The 20,357-nt window shown below is 44.7% G+C and overlaps 1 protein-coding gene across 7 annotated transcripts in view; it reads right to left on the minus strand.

Annotated features, from left to right (window-relative positions):
* NDRG3 (NDRG family member 3) overlaps positions 1-20,357 on the minus strand; it is a 64,749-nt gene that overhangs the window by 9,868 nt on the left and 34,524 nt on the right. For all 7 annotated transcript variants that reach the window (XM_042800904.1, XM_042800902.1, XM_042800903.1 and 4 more), the window contains 6 exons: positions 4,317-4,422; positions 3,502-3,622; positions 2,941-3,003; positions 2,556-2,616; positions 773-859; positions 158-214 (listed from right to left, as the gene is read on the minus strand). In XM_042800904.1, coding sequence (XP_042656838.1) covers positions 158-214; positions 773-859; positions 2,556-2,616; positions 2,941-3,003; positions 3,502-3,622; positions 4,317-4,422 — 495 coding nt within the window. The remainder of the gene's footprint in view (positions 1-157; positions 215-772; positions 860-2,555; positions 2,617-2,940; positions 3,004-3,501; positions 3,623-4,316; positions 4,423-20,357) is intronic.

The following is a 20,357-nucleotide window of genomic DNA, read 5'->3' on the forward strand; positions in this document are numbered from 1 at the left end:
GTGTGCAAAGCCCTGATGTGAGCTTGACACACAGACATAGTACTATCTGTGGCAACCCTTATTTGATAGACTCGAGCTATTTCAGAGCAGGTACATAAAGAAGTTATAGCTCCATGTACAGTTGCACATGCAACATTAATACCTGCTGGGTACTTACATGGCCAAAATGATGTGCCAAGACAATATCCACTATGTTGGTTGTCCAGCCTGAAAACTGAAGAGTGACCATGAATGAGGAGGAGGGACAGTAACTGAAAAATGCAGTTTCGTTACAAATTTCAAAGCAGCAACTCAGAGTAAAGAAAATAACAAAGAAACTATTCAAGTAATATAAGAAACAAATGCCTGAAGCTTGGAATGGGGCTACAAAGAAGCCTGTGCACACACAGCACACAGCTCTCCAGAAACCTGGAACCCTGAAGTTTCCAGCAAGTGGCTGGAATAACAGAGTAATTAGAAGATTCATTCAACATTAGCCAAATGAAGCCTGCAAGTATGAGTATTAAATCAGAGGAAAGCTGAGTGCTCAACAGCCACTCATCTCCAAGCAGTTTACCAGGACTTCTCATTCACATATGATCACATCCACCCCTGCTCCTACACTGGAGGCTGTACTACACCCAGACTGAGAACACAGCAAGGACAGAAATGAGATTGTACAGTTTTTGACATAAACCAAAAAATTCCTGTACTGTGTCCTTTATATTCTTGCTCTACACACTCTTCATTAAGCACTGTGGGGAGGAGATGTGCAGGGGAAGGAGAATCTCACCTTGGATGCTGCCCAGTCGATCCAGCCCTTTGCACATGGATCAACATTAATAAGAACAAGTCCCTCCACCAGGTCGGGGTGGCTGAGCTGTGGGGAGAAACACAGGCACACTAAGGGGGATTCAGCCCACACGTTGGTCAATGGCAGGCACAGCAGCTGGAAAGCTTCTTGCAAAAGGGAGACACAGTAAAATGTGCCAAGCAGCCAGTGGTCTTTCCAGAGCCTGGCCCAAAGCTTGCTCCCTGCTAGACCTTACTTGATTCAGTTGTCAGCACTGAGGGACTGACTGCTCCCACGGCACCGGCAGGCCTCAGCAGTGCCTTCTGGTGCAGCCACAGATCCGGCTCCGGCTCCCATGTACTACAGGGCTGCGAGCAGCGACTCTCTGCTCCAACCTGGCACCTCCAGGAAGGACCCAGACAAACTCCTGTGCATGGAGAGCACCTCCGTTCACTCCTCCAGGAAGAGACAGTCTCCCAGTGGAGATGTCACAAAATTGCAAGATCTGGCAAATGGCACAGAAGTTGGTGCTGAGGCCCTGCAAGCACCTGCAGCCTGAGCAGAGGCCTGGGAAGTCCTAACCTCAGGGGCATCCAGCTCATCAGACACCCCCACACTGCCCCCCAGCACGCAGACACCCCTTGCCCTGCTCCAGCCCAGCATCGCCAGCACCCTGCAGTTTGCCTTAGGGGATGGGGGGGGGGGGTGTGTGGGGACCACTGGTGCAAAATACTTTGAGAACTGCTTGCAAACACAAACCCAGCAATCTAACACAACCAGAGAACTTTGATCTCTAGGCTCACTCCAAAGCTGAAATTTTATGCCAGCCTCTTCTGCTCCATTGTATAGATTAGCACTGGTTAAGAAGAAGGAAACAACTCTGTCCCCAGCAGGAAACTGTCTGCAATCCAGGTAGCATGGCACAAGGGCCTTCTGGTACTTCACTGAGCTGAGGACAAAGGCTTATTTGTGTGATCTTCTCTTTAGCAAGACTGAAAACTACACAAGGCACAAAAGGCAAGGAACAGAGCAAACACCAGTGCTTCAACACTGCCCCAGAGACTCAACCCTGACTGGAAGAAATGGAAAGCAGAGAACTTTTTGTAGGAGGGGCAACTGCATGGTGACATGGCTTTAAGAAGCAACAGTGGCCTAAATCATTGGCAACTCTCTGCACTCTACAACTTGAAGCAAATTTTACTGTGAGTGTCAGATTTCTGTGTTTTGGGTTTTTTTTTTAAACACTATCTCTGAAAGACTCAGGCAAATTCCTGGGCTGCTAAACTTTGTCCACTGCTTTCACACGCTCTCACAGCACTCCACTAGAGAGAAATGTAGAAGTACCAAGATTAAAGCTGGCACACCTGTCCAACCGTGAAGTGCAAAAGCTACTTCCTTCCAGTGAAAAAGGAACCACATTCCTCATCAGCACTGGTTCACAGCACATCACCAAATCAAATTATTTGGTGTCACGAACACTGGAAGCAGCACACAGTAATGCAGCCAGTCTTTGTGAAGACACGCGGCTGGATTTTCCTAGCAGCCAGGATAGGCTCTGCTGACTCAAAGACATCACATTACAATCTTTCCATGTCTGGCACAGCTTCAGAGTAACCTTGGCTGCTCCAATTTAACCATCAGGATGCAAAGTAGCTCTCACATGGCTCCCTGTAGGCCTGCTGTAATTACTGACTGCTACTTTGCCCATGCCCCTCAAATGGTCTGTTTGATCCGTGGAAGACCACAGCTCAAGTCAGTCACACGGAAATGCAGAGATACTTACTGCACACTTGCTGAGGACATAAGCACCAGCTCCCAGTCCAATCCCAATGAAGCTTTTTAGGCTGAAATATAAGCATTTCACAATCAGCAAGGCCAACTTAAGCTCACAGCCAAAGCATCCCTAGAGGCAAAGCCTTTCTCCTCCATCCCCCTGCATCCAGCTGTTCACTTATGGTTCATTTTCAAAACGTTCCAACCATAAATTGTCTCATGTGTCAGACAACGTTCCCAGCATAAGAACCAGACAGGGCTACACAGTTTAGGAGATGCTCAGGCCTCCTGGGACAACTGAGTGAGCATATCAGATGTTACATGCAGAGATACAGAGGTAGGTGCTGAAATGGACGTATCCAGCTGGCTCACCCCATTTCCTTTCAGAGACTTACTTCAGGTGTGTCAGAACAGCAGGCAGCATTTCAGCCAGTTCATCCATACTGGGATACTGGTACCTGAAAACCAAGAGAGACTGAAATCAAAGCACCTCCAAATCAGCTCGGCAGAGGTTACCTTCCAGTTCTACTCAAGGTAGGAGACACAAAGAACATCTGGCAAGCACGTGCACAGATGATTATTTTGCAGTGATACTGTATATTCCAGCCAACTGCATGGATCCCATCCCTCAGAGCAAGACTAACACAGAGCTGTGGTTTTTGGGGCAGACTTCTGTGGGAGGATGGACAGATGAAGCAAGGAACACCAGTTACACTGGGCTCATGTTCAAGTCAGAAAGCTGGTACCAGCACTCAGCACTAGTGAGGGCTTTACTCATGCATCAGTAATAGCAGAGTTCCCTGAACACCTCTTGGGAAGCCTCCTCATCTTCCCATTTCCTCTGCTCCGGAAAGCTGCCTCCCACTACACTCATCCTGGAAGTCCCAGTTGGTTTAAACTGGGTGCTACCTCAGTCCAGACCACATCTAGAACAAGGGCCTCTGCAGAGCTCTTACCCAGATGGGAATGGAGGGGCTCCTTCCTGCTGGCCTGGTGCATCCACATGGCACACAGCAAAATGCTGAGTGATCTCCTGCATGTCTTCGAAGTTAAAGAATGTGTTAAAACAGGATTTGTCTACAACAACAAAAAAACAAATGAAACATTTCCTTAAGTTTTATTGCGATCCACCCTCCAAACACCACAGGACACACCTGTATGACCCAACACGCCTGATGAGTCTGTGGGGCAGTGGATGCTGAGCGATGCACGCTGCTGCACCCCCCTGACTGCAACGCAGCAGTGAGTCCTAGCAAAGTAACTATCACGACTGGTGAGCAGGCAGACAAATGACACCCCAGCATGCATGCCCAGAAAAATAGGGCTTTGCAACACTTGGGTACTCACAGGACATGCTGAGGAGCACCTGTGTGAACATAACAGTACATGTTGGGTGGGAAGACATGTGGAAAGAGCAAATGAGCCCACTAGAAGCACTCCACTACTTCTGCAGCATTGTAGAAGGGACCTGCTCAGCATCCAGGGAACAGATGCCTTGTGGCAGCTCTATCAAACAGTGCAAGAAGTCAGCTAGAGCACTACAGTACGGTGAGTGGACCTATTTCCACCTTTCTGCCCTGGCCCTACATTTCAAGGGCTGTTGGAATGGACAGGGGCGTGCCACATGCTCTCTCTCCTGCAGACCTTTATCTTTTTACCCTGGAATGACCTGTCTCGTCTCAGCTCCAGGCCAGTCCTGCTGGTCCCCACACTCAAAAGCAAATACCACAAACAACCACTTTTTCAGGGTCCTGAGAATGCAAGGGCTTACGGTTGAGGCCAATGTCATGGTATGTGAGGATGACAGGTCTGTTCCCCTTGGGCGTGCCCCGCATGGTGACATGGACCACTCCAAAAGCTGTCTCAATGTCATGTTCCTGCAGAGAAAGAAGAAGGAGCCTCAGCATTACGTGTGCTGCCTACGCTACAGGGAACCCTAACTGAGGGACAACAGCAAGGGCCTCATCCACACTTTGACATTGCACTCCTACCCACAGCTGGTGGCTCAGCACAGCTCTTGCAATCTGCAACCCTGTCAAATATCTCTCTCGAACCACTGCCAAGAACAGGTTGCTTTTGTACAGATGTGTGAAGGGTTTGGGGGTTGTGTCCTCCTGTGACCAAGATCTCATTTCAGTGGCCTTCAGTGATGCTGCTGCACCACAGCAGATGCCGGGTGTCATGTGTCCATCTATCTCTAGGGGTTCATACCGTCCTGAATACAGCTCCACTCCCACAGCCAAGCCCTCACTCCCCAGCTGGCATCCCTCTCCCACTGAGAGGGATGACTGAGAACCGTGCCTTAACCAAACGCTTTTTTTCCTTGCTACCAGGTTTGGTAATTTGACAGTAAAACACCCTTAGGGTCCTCCAGCAGCTGGCAAAGATACAGGAGGTTATGCCTGTTTCCAGCTGGGTATCTGGTGGAGCAGTTTTGTGACCTGTTTCACGATTATTTGCCAGCAAAACTACGTGCCTTTTCCCAAGTAAAATATTGAGGGTTTTTTGCACTGTGCCTTGCATAAGAGAGCAAGAGAACCATGAGACCTCTGGGTACCGCTCCAATGCTTGTCCAGTGCAGAAACAGAAGTCATGACCTCACAATGACGAGCACTGAAGTGCCCATGAAGTTGTCTGAGTTTAACTAAAATAGCTGCAAACACATTTAGACAAACACTGATCTGAGATAACTATGGACTTTGGGAAAGCTGCAGAGATGGTAGTAAGGCTGGGTACACAATGTCATCTGGAAGTTGCTTCTCTCATCTACAGAAATCAAAGAAGAAACATGCTCTGACTTACAGACACTGTAAAAAACACCAATCATTTTCCTGATATTAAAAAAATATCTGCTTAGGGAGTAGCCTCATGGTCAGATGGAAGACAGGACATTACAACCTCAAAAATATTTTTTACTAGTTTACCCAAAGTATGTGAACTTTTTTTTAAACAGTAATTTTCAATAACCTGAAAATGATTACACCAAATACAAGATAGGTGAGAGTACTTGCCTTGCAGCACGACAGAAATTCACCTTGCCGCTCCTTTCTGGGCACTCCCAAGGGCTGGCTGGGAGCCAGACTGATTTAGTTCTTGCAGTGAAAGATCCTCCTCCCTGCAGCTGTACTTCTTTTCTGGGGCTCCAAAGCCTAAGCCTCTCTCCCCTTCCCCCAGAATGTGGCAACAGGAGCAAGCTGTCACATCCAAACCACCCAAGGTAGCCTGGAGCCTTCTCCAGCTTGGCTTTCAAGGATAAAAAGACACCTCTGACTGCCCTTGTCTTCAGAAACAGATTGGGTTTTAGTTGCACACAGATGTTGCATTGTGCACGTTCTGAGGCCGGAGTACCTACAAAGCAGCAGTGACCCGCCTGCACCAGGGGCAGGCAGGAGAATAAGGCAGGTGAGGTGATCCAGCTTGATGCTCACCTGTCTCCCGTTTCCTCAGGAGGGGGCTGTGGGCCAAGGCATACTGAGCAGGTAGGAAACAACTAGTCCCTGTGTGCAAAGTGAGGCTAAGTCCACACAGCAGGACTGCCTGCCCTTGCAGCAAAGGTGCACAGGGAAGCCCAGGGCACAGACTCTGTCTCCTGAGCCTCGAGAAAACCAACAGGCTCTGACCTTTGCCCGTTTTGGCTCTCTGGGCTGCTCTGCTGAGCTGGGCTAAGTCCTGTTTTGTACTCCAACAGGACGTGGTGTGCAGCCATATCAGTGGCCTCAGTGGCCTGCAGTGTTCTCCAAGTTCGCAGGTGGTAAGGAGTCCTTTAACAGAAGCAGCAACTTTTGGATGAGGCCAATGGTGGCAATTGGCAGTATACGTGGCTGAAATGGCAAAGCACGGCAAACTCACGGAAGAGCCCAGCAAGTGCCAAAGCAGGAGCTTGCAATCCCCGGCTGCACTTCCCTACGCATCTGAGCTAACCAGGTGGTTGGCTGCCATGAAAAGCTGGTGAATCTGCCAGCTCTGGCAGTTACTGGTCTCTTCCAAAAGCAGCTTCAACTCATTGACTTGGCAGGAAACTACCCAACTACCCAGCTGACTTTTTGGTTTGTTTGGTTTTGGGGTTTTGGTTTTTTTTTTTAATCTTTGTTAGATTTCTGCCAGCTCAGTGAGTCAAGAAACTCACAGAGAGGTTTTGCAAATGCTGGTTTTGGCTCTGAGCATGGGGTGGTAGAAGAAATAACACTGCTCTGAGCATGAGGCCAGTTGAACTGACTCATGTCTCATGACACTGCACCTCCAGAGGACTAGGAAGGGTTTTATAAGCAGCAGCAAAAGGTTGACCATCAAACAGAAGCACAAAACCCAAACTGAGACAACAGTGAGGAAACCACAGAAATCAACAAAAGAGATGATGATATTTTAAAAAGTCAGTAATACAGTGTCTTTTCTGGAATTACATTCAAGCTTACTGCTAAGGTCACACATCGTAGAATATTGGACTAGGTACTAGAAACAGAAACATCTACCTCTCTTCAGAGCTTTTTTTTAAGCACCTCAATGTGCTTCATATTGCAACACTCTGCATTTTTGTTTTCTGAAGTTGAGCCTGGGTCCTGGCTCTCTAGTAGGGAAGGAAAAGATTTTCCTTGGGCTAAAAATCAATTCTTGGTCTCCCACTTACTTTGGCTTTGCAGATTGTATAAACTCTGATTTGGGGAAATGAGTTTGTCGAGAAGAGCGTTTTCATGGCAGCAGCGGGCACCAGCCTAATCAGAAGGGTACTCACCTCGCTACTCCTTCAACCACATTCGTCATTCAAATACAGGGAGTGTCCACTGAAGGTGGAAGCAACTTGAAAAATCCCATTTTTAACAAATCTCAGTGAGCAGCAGTTTAAAAAAATTAAGATGCTAAATCTGCAAACTTCTTACTCTGTCCTGCACAGTGGCACAGCCTTGGAACGGGAGTGTTTAAGGTCATTTCCTTTTTATCTCGCTAGTTCCCACGCAAAGTGGAAATCCTCCTCCTGGGAAGCAGCTTCCCTTTTCTGCTTCCTCTGGTTAAAGACTTACTTTTTTAAGGCTTTTTCCAAGTTCTACAAAGTGAGTAACAGACACCGCATTCAAGATAAGAGGTTTCCACATTCCATTCACTTTTTAAGCTACAGATTGCAATATCATGCTGATCTCTTTCTCAAGATTACCTGGAGACATAAGACTTTTATCCCTACAGGTAATTCTATGTCCAGTGAACTTTACTTTCTCTGAAACTTTGCCCTGTAGCTTTAGGGCTTTTATCTTGATCTGTGATTGCAAAGAACATTTTCAGGCATCACACAATTACAGCACACGACTTCCCTGCCACCTGCTTTTTTCCAAAACAGCTCTCCCACACACCAAAGCCAAAGGATAGCATGAGATAGGCGCTTAATGCAGAGCTTAGGTATCATGCTTAAGATGGCAATGACAATCTCTACACCTGTAAGACACAACTACTACATTGAATTGGCCAAAAAAAAAAATTTCATTACATCATCACTGGTTTATTACTCTTCCAAACATGGAGTTACAAACACGGAGTTACTGGGTCTTCCCAACCCAGTTACAGTGGGTACCAGAGTACTCAGTGAGAGAACAGCAGTTTCACAGGCTGCATCCTCTGCCCTTGCCAAACACACTTTCTTCACATCTTCTTGTAGATAAGCCTTCCCTGCCAGCCACCCAGGGAGATGTCCTGCCTGTGTCACACTGCCTCTGTAACTGCTGCCCATCTGTAATTCTGCATATTCACTCCCGGTATTTGCCCAATGCTCACATAGAAATGTCGTGTTAGAAAGTATCAGACACTTGTCATCTTTACCTCTCAGGCACTGGCACCCTTTGTTTCTGGTCTCTGTTCAGGCCAGCTGTGACACACTGCAGCAGTATAGCTTGAACAGAGATTCAGGGATTGTTACCTTGCAGCTAACTCCAGCTATGGTCTGAACAGTGATCTGGTCCATAGTGCAGGCAAGCAGTGAGAGGAGAAGGCAGGTAGTAAAGATGTGGCCAGGAGACAGCCAGATTTTAACAAATGTGCAGTCTGCAAAATAAGGGAGATGAATGCAAGAGAGGATGACGATCTGCAGTTGTGGTTTGTAAAGCTTGATTAAATTTAATTTTCACTTAGGGATTGGAAACTTTATCAGAGGTTTCTCTGAAAAGATTTTATCTTCTGCTCTTGTTCGTACAGTAGGTAAAAAATAAATAGCAGCTGCAGACAATCTGCTGTAAACAGGAACTCAACAGCAGAGGCAGCCTTGCTCTCGGCAGCCTGCTCTCTCTGACCACAGGCACAAAGCTTGTGACACACACGTGCCAAACAGCAGCGTGCTGCTGGGGAGACAGAACAGAGACACGAGTCCTGTGCAGGCAGCTACTATTTATCAAATCAGATAAGATGGGAACCATTGCTTCAAAAACTAGCAGTTTCCTTGGGGCATGGATGAGAAGAGCGATGATGGAGGAGGATCAATAAGGTATGGAGACCAGCTGTAGCTGGTCAGACCAGAGGACAAGCTAGCCTTCTAGTCTGATTTCAAGAGCAAGTGCTTGTGGAAGAAAAAAATAGAGCAAGCATGTAGTGATAGCTCCTCAAACACCTGCATCTTGTAACAGTTTCCCTGAATTTTCCCAACCTCCGACAATCTGTAGGTCAAAAGAGACTTCCTGAACTGAAGGCATGATCTTCACTTTGACTTTCTCTTCTGAGAACTGGGCAGTCAACCCCTGCTACTTGTGCCTTTGGCATCTGCCCCACACTCTGACCAGAAAAGCCAAAGGTTAACAACGTGCAGGGTCAAGAACCACTTTGTTCCCCATCTTGTATCTGCTGGTTTTACATGAGGTCCCCCCGCCCTTGGTTTGGAAGGTAGAGAACAACCGATCTAATTTCCACAACCCACAGCACTGGTGACCTAACAGGTTGTTGCGACTCCCCTTCCTGTGCCCCTTTCTGGGCTGATGTGCTCTGGACTGTCTGGCCAGTCCTGGTACAGCAGCATTTTTCTGACCATACTGTTGCTCTCCAAAACTGTCCCGTCGTGCTCTGCCCTGGCAGCACGTCAAACACATGCAGGCTTGCTGGGGATTTACCCAGTAGCACAATGAGGTTGCTTTGTTCTCTGTTCCTGGTAAACAAGAATTGATTTGCTTTGTTGAAAGGCATGAGCCCCGAGCTGACATTTTCACTCATCTCTTGCAAGGTTAAGGTCTTATGCCTCTGGGTTATCATCAGCCCTGAGCCTGCCCTTTTGTATTCCACTGTAGGTCGTTTTTTATTCATGTGTTTGCCCAAAGGCAGATAAAGTTTGCCACTGCACCTTCCATAACTTTTTTTAGTTTATTTAAGAGTAGATTTAAGCAGCGCAGGTTCCAACACAGATCTCTAAGGTGCTCCTCTAGTGATCTCAAACAACTGTGAAAATAATTGCTGGGGTTTTTATTTTTTTTTAACCAACATTTCATCCATGAAGGGACTTCTCCTCTGCCTGTATGGCTACCTAAGTCCCTGAAGACTTACGTCTTAGGACTCCTTTTGGTAAGGGGTCTTATCTTTTGGAAATCCAAGTACGCTGCATCAACTGAATTGCCTTTATTTATATGGTTACTGACTCCTTCAAATAATTCCAACAGCTCTGCAGAGCAGGATTTCTTCCCTTTACAAATACCACAATGACACTTTCCCAATATTTATCCGTGTATTTCATCCACTATACTCCTTGCTAGTTTTATCAGTCTGGCTGGTACAGCTAGTCAGTGAACTCCCAGAACTCCTCCTGGGATCTATTTTAAAAATTGTGTTACAGGTGAAGCACTGTGGTCCTTGGGCACCACAGCAGCTTCAACAGAGGAGCGTAACCTCTCACTTAACAACTTAACTATTTAATCCTTAAACTCATTTAAAACTGCTGGGTTGATACATCCAGCCCTGGCAACTTGCTATTTATAGCCCATTTTAATCTTTTTTATAGCCTCTGCACTGTGATTTAAGGCAGGGTCTCTTCCGACTCCCCACGAAGAGTATTCCAACACTGTAACATCTGTGAGCTGTTCTGTGACAGGCTTCTGTGCAGAAAAAAATAAATTTAGTTTTTCTGCTATGCCTGGATCTTCCCCGAGTCCTCCTTTCAGAGCATGAGCAGCCAGTAGCACTCTCCAAACTCTCTCACATTTCTGAGAGGTCTGAAAGAAGACTGTTAAATTTTTCCCATTAGCAAGTCATCTCCCTAAGTCCTCTTTTGCCTGCTTTGTTCTGCTCATATATTTAATCTGCTAGAGTTTACAACCTTCTCCATTTTCTCCCGTTTTTTGAAAAATACTTTTTTGTTTTCACTAGCCTCCATGACCTTCTGTTTAGTCATACTGGCTTCCCTGCATCTTTTCTCATGTCTGCTGTGATAGATGGTGGGCATTTGGTCTCTGATTAGCTTATTTTCAATAAGCTTCTCTATTTCTGTCCAGTTCTTGTTTTGAACTTTGAGTGCAAAAACAGTGAGGTTTTCTATGGTTTTTTGTTTGTTTTTGTTTGTTTTGTTTGTTTGTTTTTTTGTTTTGTTTTGTGGGTTTTTTTGTTGTTTTGGGGATTTTTTTTTGTTTGTTTTGTTGTTGTTGTTTTGTTTTTTTTTTTTCTCTTTTTGCCCAAGGATGTTGTTTGGAAGCACATTATGGTTCCCATCACAGAGCAGCTCTTTGAAGACACTGTTTTGAATACATTTCTCTGCCCTTCTCAGAATCATGTCAGTGATGGCTTCTCCACCCTGGGGCTGTCTAACCTGTTGCTCCATAGAAGTTTGCACCTAAAATGGAGTATTGCTATCGTGTCCCACAGCCACATCTGAAGTTTCCTACCCTTGTCCTGTCTCCTAGCCTTGTAGCTTCTCTGATCACCGTCTTGGGCACTCACACAATCACAGACAAAATGTAACGTTCTTAGTTAGGCCTGGAATTTCAGTCTAAGGGGAATCTAAGTTATTTACCAACATTAGTTAGAGACAAATCAGATCAGCAAGTTTCCTTTAACACCCACCTGCATCCTCTACCACCACTTGCATCTACCCTCTCCTTCCTGTACACTGTATCCAGGTATTAGTGTTCCACTGTCAGTCTCCACTAAGAAGAACCTCAACTCTCTTCTATGACCTCACACAAGAATACAATAACCACTGGCAGAAACAAAATAAAACTGAGATTTTGGGTGCAATTTCTTGTTACAGACTGGCTGACTTGATGAAGTGCTATCAAAAAGAGTGCTTCTCTTGTCCCTCTGCCCTGCCCCACATCCAGTGAGCTGATGGTCTCATGGAACCCTGCAAGTGGGAGTGCAGGGCTGGGTTCGCTGTCCCATTGCATCTGGACACCAAAGTAACTGACCCTGCAGCCACAGAATCTCTCGTTCAGAGGGAAGGTAAGCACTGCGAGTGCACACACGGTGGCAGAGGCACTGACTTGCCTTAGCTATACCGGTAAGATATGCTTTCAGTAGGGGTTGGGCAGAAGAACAGGTAATAGCCAGGGAAAAGCCACCAATGTTACTGACAATCTCTGAAAGCCCTGTGATTTTTGCCACACGCTTTATGGGTCCAGCTCCTGAGAATCACTGCTCTTAGTCAGAGCCCTACACTTTGGAAAATGAAATGTGGGTGAACCATAAAGACTCAGACACCAGAAGGTGATAACACACAACCCAACAGCAGCTTTAAAATAGCTGAGATTAAACACGAACAGGAACTGCTGAGAGGTATTCCTTGCTGGGGATTTGCAGAAGGTCAGAATACACTGAGACATTATCCTATTTGGCCTTAACATCTTTGAATGACTCTTAAACTGAGGAGGAAAACACACACCCAACTATGACTACCAAAGTCTAAATTTACTGTGGGACTGATTATGGGAAGAAGTGGGTGCATGCCCAGGTGGCAAAAGGTTCAAATGGTGGAACCATCTGACTGCCACCCTCTGCCTTTGGCCAGAAAGGGAAGCAATGACAGTGCCACTGACAGGTGCCACAAAAAATTTCCCATATGAAGAAAAAACATTTCTGAGTGAAGGAATGAGGCATCCAACAGCAGCTCCAGAGGCACTGATGCCTCGAGCTTCAGAGGCTCCCAGGCAGCAAACAGAGGTACCCAAGTGCCAGGCTGCAGTGCAAATTCCAGCCACGCTCCCTCAGCTCCAGGTCAGAGTGTGATCCAGAGCTTAGGTTTTAAAAGTTATTAAAGGCTTAAGTAAACCATTTGTTTCTCAGTGGGAGTGATTAATGACGAGAATTCATATTACCGGTGCTTTTCACAACTAATTTATTAAGCTTCTTTTTGGGTATTACCAGATGAGTTTTACTCCCAATATAAAGCTGCTCGAAGTTAAGACTTCATTCCCTGGAAAAACTGAGAACTGATTTAATTTGGAGAATGACAATAAAGAACACACCTGTTAAATCCCTTCAATTTATCTTTTTCTATATTAAGATCTGGCAGAACACAGAGCAGCAAGGTATCTGTTGCTTACATTCTGCTCAAGATTGTTGAATGTCTGTACTAGTAGAGGGCTAGAAACATTCCAAAAAATGTTTCAGCTTAAGGGCATTCAGGTTCTGGTTCACCTAAGGCAAAGAAAACTGCCACTGCTGCTTTGCTGTGAGGTGGAGGAGACACAGATTACTCGTGTCAGGTTTTCCCCTTTATCAGTCATACTGTAGCTACAGCTATTATTTACTTTATGTCATCTTTGCCAGTCTTAGCAAAGGTGGAAAACAATTGCAACATGCTCCTTGGGCAACCCATCACAGCTATTAACCACGGAGAGATTAGAGATTCCATTGTCTTGCTCTTTGCAAGAGCTGCCCTCAAATTTTTACATGTTATTAAATCAACAGCGCAAATTATGCCTTTAACCTAAGGAAAAAATACTGCAAGGCTGTGAAACATCACCATCTGGTAACTCTTACCATTACAGTACCACCAACCTTAATACAGTTAGTAGGTAAGTGCTTACCACCTCCTCTCTGTGCAAAATTATTTTGGAAATAGTAGAGCTGAAGGAGACGGCTGCGTGGGAAGCAAGCCTAAATCACATTTAAAACAACATCTTGAACTAGATTATTAATTTCCATACAGCGCAGATATTTATTAATAGAATATACAATATGATCTATGCAAGCAGGCAGTGGTTTCTAGTGCTTTGTGTAATTGGATTAAATCTTAAATTAGAAAAATGCTGGGTGAGAATCAAGAGCAGCATAAGAATGAGGTATGTAATTTGGCTACAGAAACACAAAAACATCAAGAGACAAAGATGCTGCTGGGATATCCCCAACCTATCGCTATATATACAAACAAGCATTCCTTTGATCCTTTTCCAAAGGCACATCATGCTGAAGAACAGACCAGTGCATATCTGTAACCCCTTTTAATGCTCTGTGTCAGAAATGGCAAGTCACCTCCAAAACACAGATTCGCCCACAGAAGAGATATTGGCTCTGCAGTCAAATGAACCGAAGTCAAGTGACCTACAACAGGAGCACAGCTGACAGGCTGGGTTTGTGCTCCCAAATCAGAGACTGTGAACTCTTAGAACCACAGGATACTGAGAACAATAAGCAATTAATGGTAACACCTACATGTCAGAGATGGAACAAGACATACTTCTCCATCTCCTGACCTGCCCATGTGTTATAAGAAGCAGCTAGCCAAAACCTTCTTGCACTCCAGTCAAGTATCCAGTGTCATAAGCAAGGCACTCAGCACAGATTTAGGAATACATGGTGCTTCTTACTCCTGCTCTGAGGGTAAATCCCTCCCTTCCCCAGCTAATGCAGGAAATTGGACCAGCCTGGATCTATAATAGTTCAGGGTGAATTAAACCACTTGCAGATTAGCTCTCATCTGCCCAAGTCTAGTAGTGGATTGTTTTCTTCCAGCACTCTGTACCACTATTTTGAGTAGAGTATAAGGTTGCAGCCTTCCCTATGGGCTGCAGATAGAACAAGCTGATGCTTCTAGCACCCTTCCATCCCCCAGACAGTGGGCTCAGACTGCCACAACCTGCAGACACACAGCCTTTGTAAACCTGAATCCTACACAAGGAAGATCTGAATGTGCTAACACACAGGCAAGCCTGAAAATATTTTGTGTGACTGCTAGATGCCAGATCATCTTAACCTCTAAAGGTAACCTGGAATATAAACCATGTTTCCAGCCAAGGACAGTCCACCTGCTGACATGATGAGCTGAACTACATTTTGGTATCTTGCTGAAGCCCATGAACATATTAAAATCTCCTGAAGAAGAGAAAGCAGTGCTATGTTCTGTGTGTCCAAACTTTCAATGTACCTGGGAACTAGAACTGAGTCTAACTGCGTTGTGTTATAACTAGTATTGCAATTACTCATTAGCTGCTCTGAAATACCATTAATGGGTGTTGCATAACTGATGGAAACAGACCAGTCACTGTTAGCGGAAAGGCACCATTCATCTTCCTGAAGGCAGGAAGGAAGCAAATCCCTTTCTCAACCTAAAGCGTGTATATTTGCTTTGCTCTAAGAACTCACTGACAAGAACAAAAAAAACACAGAAGCTTCAAATACCACATCTGCATAATCAGTCTCTTTAGCACACTGCCATTACAAGCATACAGAAAGCAAAAATAATGTTTAAGTAAACCCCATGGAAGGATTGTGCTCATACCTTTAAAAGTAAAAATCATGTTTCAGTCCAAGCCCAGCTAGCAAAAGCTTTCCATAATTCAACACTGCAGAAAACAGAGTTTTTAGATGGAAAGCCAGTGAAGGGAGGAATCAGAGGAAGGGAGGAATCAGAGGAAGAAATTCCCAAGAAATAAGAATAATGAAAAAAAAATTCCAAAATAAAATTCCATTTTAATAATTTTTAGCTTTACAGTACTTGTTGCTGTGATGTCATCAGAAGGCAAAACTAGTACTTCAGTGGTGACACCAGTTTTAATAAGATTAGGGGCAGCTCCTAATTTAGCAGTCATTAAAAAAAAATTGCTTTCTACATCAAAGTATCTTCTGTGTTATAATTAATTCCACTCTAGCACTTTGAACAAGAGAACAAAAGAACTCATTGTACAAATTGGAAGAACAATGGTCCTTCATAACCTAGACAAAACATTTCAATGCTGGTGAGAACAGCTCCCCTATTACTCATACAGAGAAGGCAAACCCTTCCTCAAAGTGCTAGCGTTTCATGTCATTTCATTACAAAGATACTTTAAAACATGTTGTATTTAACGCCACTGTGTAGCATTCACAAGCCAGCTTTAATGATTTAATTAAACAACGAACACAGTTTCAATTCAACATCTATGACATCTTGACACATGATGGGATTTTTCAATAACCTCTCAGTAGCAGAATACCATCTCTTACTGCACAGCAAGCAAAAATAAAGCAGAGAGATTGGGCAAGGATAAGCAAACTTTTACATCAGATTTAAAAACTTCAAACAAATGTACTTGTGGAAGAATTCCAAAATTGAATCAGTAAAAACACTGATTTATTGAGAAGTTATACTTTCGGTGAAAAAAGTGGCAAAAAATTCCTCATGGATGTCTGTCATTAACTCTTCAAACATTTTGTTGTTTTACTCTAGGTGCAGCCAGCACTGAGTAACTCTACATCTTCAATTAATTCCAGAAATGCACAGGAAGTTGTTGTACAGGAGAGCTTTAATTTCTTTCCTCCACGGGTTTATGTATGCCTTGTCTTTTCTGTTTCAGCTGAACTCTGCATGTCCTGGACTTCCTTACTCCCACCTGTTCCATACCTTGTGAACTTTCTGCAAATAGTCTGCCAAATCCCAGACCCGTCTCCACACACCCAGTCCTCTTCTGCATGGTGTATATTGGAGAGCAGAATACTTCTCTCCTTTCACATGGGCGGGAGGCAACAAAGAGCAAGTTCTAGCTACAGACCAGATCAAATGCTAGATTATGTCAGACTGAAACATAATGCTGATTTATTTGAATAGTTTTACAAATATATCAGCATATTCCTTCATCGGTATTTAAAGCAAATCACCTGGAAAAAGGGGAGAGATTTAGGCTAACACAGAACACCTAACTTTCAAAGCAGCTGAAGAGGGTCTGCAGATAATAAAAGCACAAGCACAGCTCTATTAACTGTGCAGGTCACCACACCATCTGTCCATCAACAACCCAGCCCATTTAATCCACCATCTGCCTGCAAACATTAGAAGAAGCCAGGCTTAGATTTCACTAGGGTTCAAAGAGCTTTCAAGTAAAACGTAGGTCTCAGATTTAGGTTAATACATTTTATTTCTGAGAATAGCCTAGATTCATATCAATAAAGACCCCTAAGCCACCATGCTAGCTTTCCTTTTTATCTCCATTGCAAACAGTTAGTAGATTATGTGGGTGTTGTTTCAAATTATGGCCAGGCAATCTGTTATTTGTCAGGTTAATTGTAGTTGCTTGTAGATGAACAGTTTAAGAAAATCAGGACACTTGTATCTCAAAGTCATCTGTATCAGAAAAGCTAAAAGCTTCTTCACACCGCATTAACCCAGAGTAACAAATTTCAGAAGCAAGAGGATGCTTGCTCTGTTGACTTCGTCCAGATCTGATCCTGGGAAGCCATTCAAAACTAAAAACAAACACACCAGGAAATTAAGAGAAATTCACAGTGGCATCACCCACTTTCTCCAAAGGAAATGAACATCTTACAAACCTTAAATATACATATTGCCTTGAAAAGTAACACACGCCAAAGCTTTACAGAAAACATCATGCCTAACCTGTGTGCCTGGTGTTACACAACTCATGGAGTCAGTGACAGTACTAACGACACGCTCATGAGCTGGGATTAAATTAAACACTACTCCCAGTCATAAGCATGGATCAACTGCAGCAAATATTCTGAAACTCCAGCTTCCAGCCAGAAGGAAGTCTAAAGGCACCACAGGATGAACAAACACTGAGGCTGTATCCAAGGCAGAGCTCTGCAGGGACATTGGTTGGTCCTGGAAGGAGCTGAGATGGATTTACAGCAGATCACCTCATGGATGAGGTCACAGAATAACACAGGCTGAAATAATGCAGGACTTACTCCAGTACATCAATGTCTTGTACAAGGGAGCTCAAACTGGACTTGCACTGTCAAAAGGGTTGCCACCCGTGCTGACAGAGGGCACCCCTTCCTTTGCCGTACAGGCTGCAGTCTCGCAAGCACAGTCCAGGATGTGGTCAGCCCCATGCAAAGCCACAGCTTTAACTCCATTTAAAACAGCTTTTTGCGGACTATTAGAAAAATAAAAAGGTCTGAAATGCACGTCTTGCATCACTGATGTCATGGTCTCATACTGCAACACTACACTGTGTAAGATAATATAATCCATCCCACAAACTCCCTAAATTTTGTCTTAAAACCCATCATTTCCTTTGCAGATATTACTGTTATTGAAAGCTGATTGAGAACTTCACTGCACTGTAACTGGAAACCATCTCATTCTTTGTGAATTTGCAGTCAGTTTGTGCCTGTTCTTGTAAAATTGAGATCCTCCCCAAAGCTCTTCCTTCTTGTGAAAGTCTGGACAAATTAAACCTTTGCCTCAGCCTAAGTGCTTTTAAGTCTCTCTTTACACAACAGGACCTCCCTTCCTCTGAAAGCCCTAGCAAACTTCTTCACTTTTAACTCCCCCTTCTCAAACACTGGTAAGTGAAGTCACACCAACCTCGCAGAGGCCTGAATGTGGCAGACAAATGTGCTTTGCCAGATTAAAAAGCAGCAGCAATTTTTCACAGGAGAGCTCAACCTCCAAGTTTAGGTACTGTTCCTGGTATTAGCAACTGAGGCAGAAAACCCAAGGACGCAATGCACCACCTATCCTCTGACAGATTTCAAACAGAGATTAATCCAGTCCTTGGGGGTACTTTCTAGGTATGACAGGGGGCCAAGCCAGGTGTACCCTGAAACCACACCTTGTAGGGAGAGACATTGGAGGAAGGTGAGGCCGGGATATTTACAGTCAAAAGAGACACTGTGTTAACTTCTTGCTAAAAAAAATATTCTAAATGAATTACCAAGAGGGCTCCTGGAAGGAACATCTTGTCTCCTGCCCAACTGTTGCCATGGCCACCAGCTCACTGCTGATCTAAATCAAAGCACGGCAAGAAGCACATCCCCGCTGGCCCAGCGTACCCGACAGTCCCTGTCCCCGGCTGCTGGGCAACAACTCCCGAAGCTCAGCCCCAGGACAGACAGGGAGCCAAGACAGCAATGGCACCAGGACACGCCAAGCGCACATGAGTTGCAGCACCAGGCTTCTTTGGGGCTTACATAGCTTCAGATTTGGGACATTTTTTGAATGAAGGGCACAAAGAGGCTTTCCTTGTTGACAGAAAGCACAGAGCGAAGAGGCAGCAGCAATGTACAGCTGTTACAGGGACTCCTTCCTACCCCCCCACTCTGCTCTGACTGCCAAGACCATACTGCTCACAGCCAGGCAGGGCACGGGCAAACCAAGAGCTTTGCTGGGTCATCAGAGAATATGCAGTGAAGGCTAATACACTCAGATCCTCAGGCATTGTATTTATATTCTTTCTAATCGTGGCAGTCAGGCCTCAGTGGGCAGTGTCTGAACTACCTAATGCTGTTATTCAAAAGCACTGCACCCATTACCCATCTGACATGGGAGCACACTGTACCTCTAGAAGAGATAGAGAAGATGCAGAAAGACAGATGGAGACAAGACAGTACAGAAAAGTGTTCTAAACTCATTATCTACCTTTATTAAAACAGAAAAATCATTGCCTAATACTGTTGCCACTCCTAAGACTAAACACTAAAGTTACAACATGCTAAGATTGGTATTTTTATACTTGCAGGCTTTAAGATAATACTAAAACTCATAATGAATCAAGCTAAAGCAGTACAGTGACACATGCCTACCCAGATGGGGAGTACTTTCAGTCTCAGATAACAAGAGGTAGAAAAAATACAAACTATTTTCTTATGAATGTATTTATTATATTCCTGTTCTGCACACGCTTGCATTAGGTTTTCTGGAATCATCTACATCAACAGACTTTTATTAAAATCTACCACGTGTTGTTGACAGCTCTAACCCCTAGCCACACAACTGGTATAATACAGCAAGAAGAGCTTGTCCTGTGCTAAGCGGAACACTACAGACACAGCAGCCTCCTACAGCTGTAGAGAAAGTAAAGCCACTGGCTACATACCAACATGCTTAGTGGGAAGTCAGCAAAGTAATTCAGCACAGTAACTGAACCTGCGCTCTACAAAATGCACCATGTAATCCCAGTGCTGTCCTCCACCAAATAAAGTACATGTCCTCTCTGTCTCAGATGCTTGTGGTGCAACCGCTCCTGTAAAAGGATTATTCCTATAGCAACCAGAGCAGTCAGGCTCACCTCCACACTAATCTGTCAGATGAATAACCTCCCAGAAAATGACCATGGCTTTGTCATGACCCAGGCCCAGTAAAGCAGGGGTGCCATATCTGGGGCAGCTTAGTGACTCCCATCTCCTCTCAACACAAATCGACAGAGCATGCGAGCTCATTTCCTAGCCAATGAACCAGATGAGATGTGACAGAGCCGCAGCTGTTCAGCATATTGCATGTTTCCAAGAAACTGCTTTTCAGGAGACCAGCCATCCTGTGAGATATGACGGAGCCTTGACAGAGCAGTCCAGGTCTGGACCTCAGAACAAGGTACTCTGCATGAAAGAGTGAAGGGCAATTTCTACCAACTGGACATATTCAAGTTCTTATGGACTAAACCTTAACAGGAGCTAAAATTAAGATACAGAGCATCTTCATCTCTCTCAG

The sequence above is a fragment of the Tyto alba genome, unplaced genomic scaffold, assembly GCF_018691265.1.
Source record: "Tyto alba isolate M040663 unplaced genomic scaffold, T.alba_DEE_v4.0 Super-Scaffold_33, whole genome shotgun sequence".
NCBI classification, from domain to species: domain Eukaryota; kingdom Metazoa; phylum Chordata; class Aves; order Strigiformes; family Tytonidae; genus Tyto; species Tyto alba.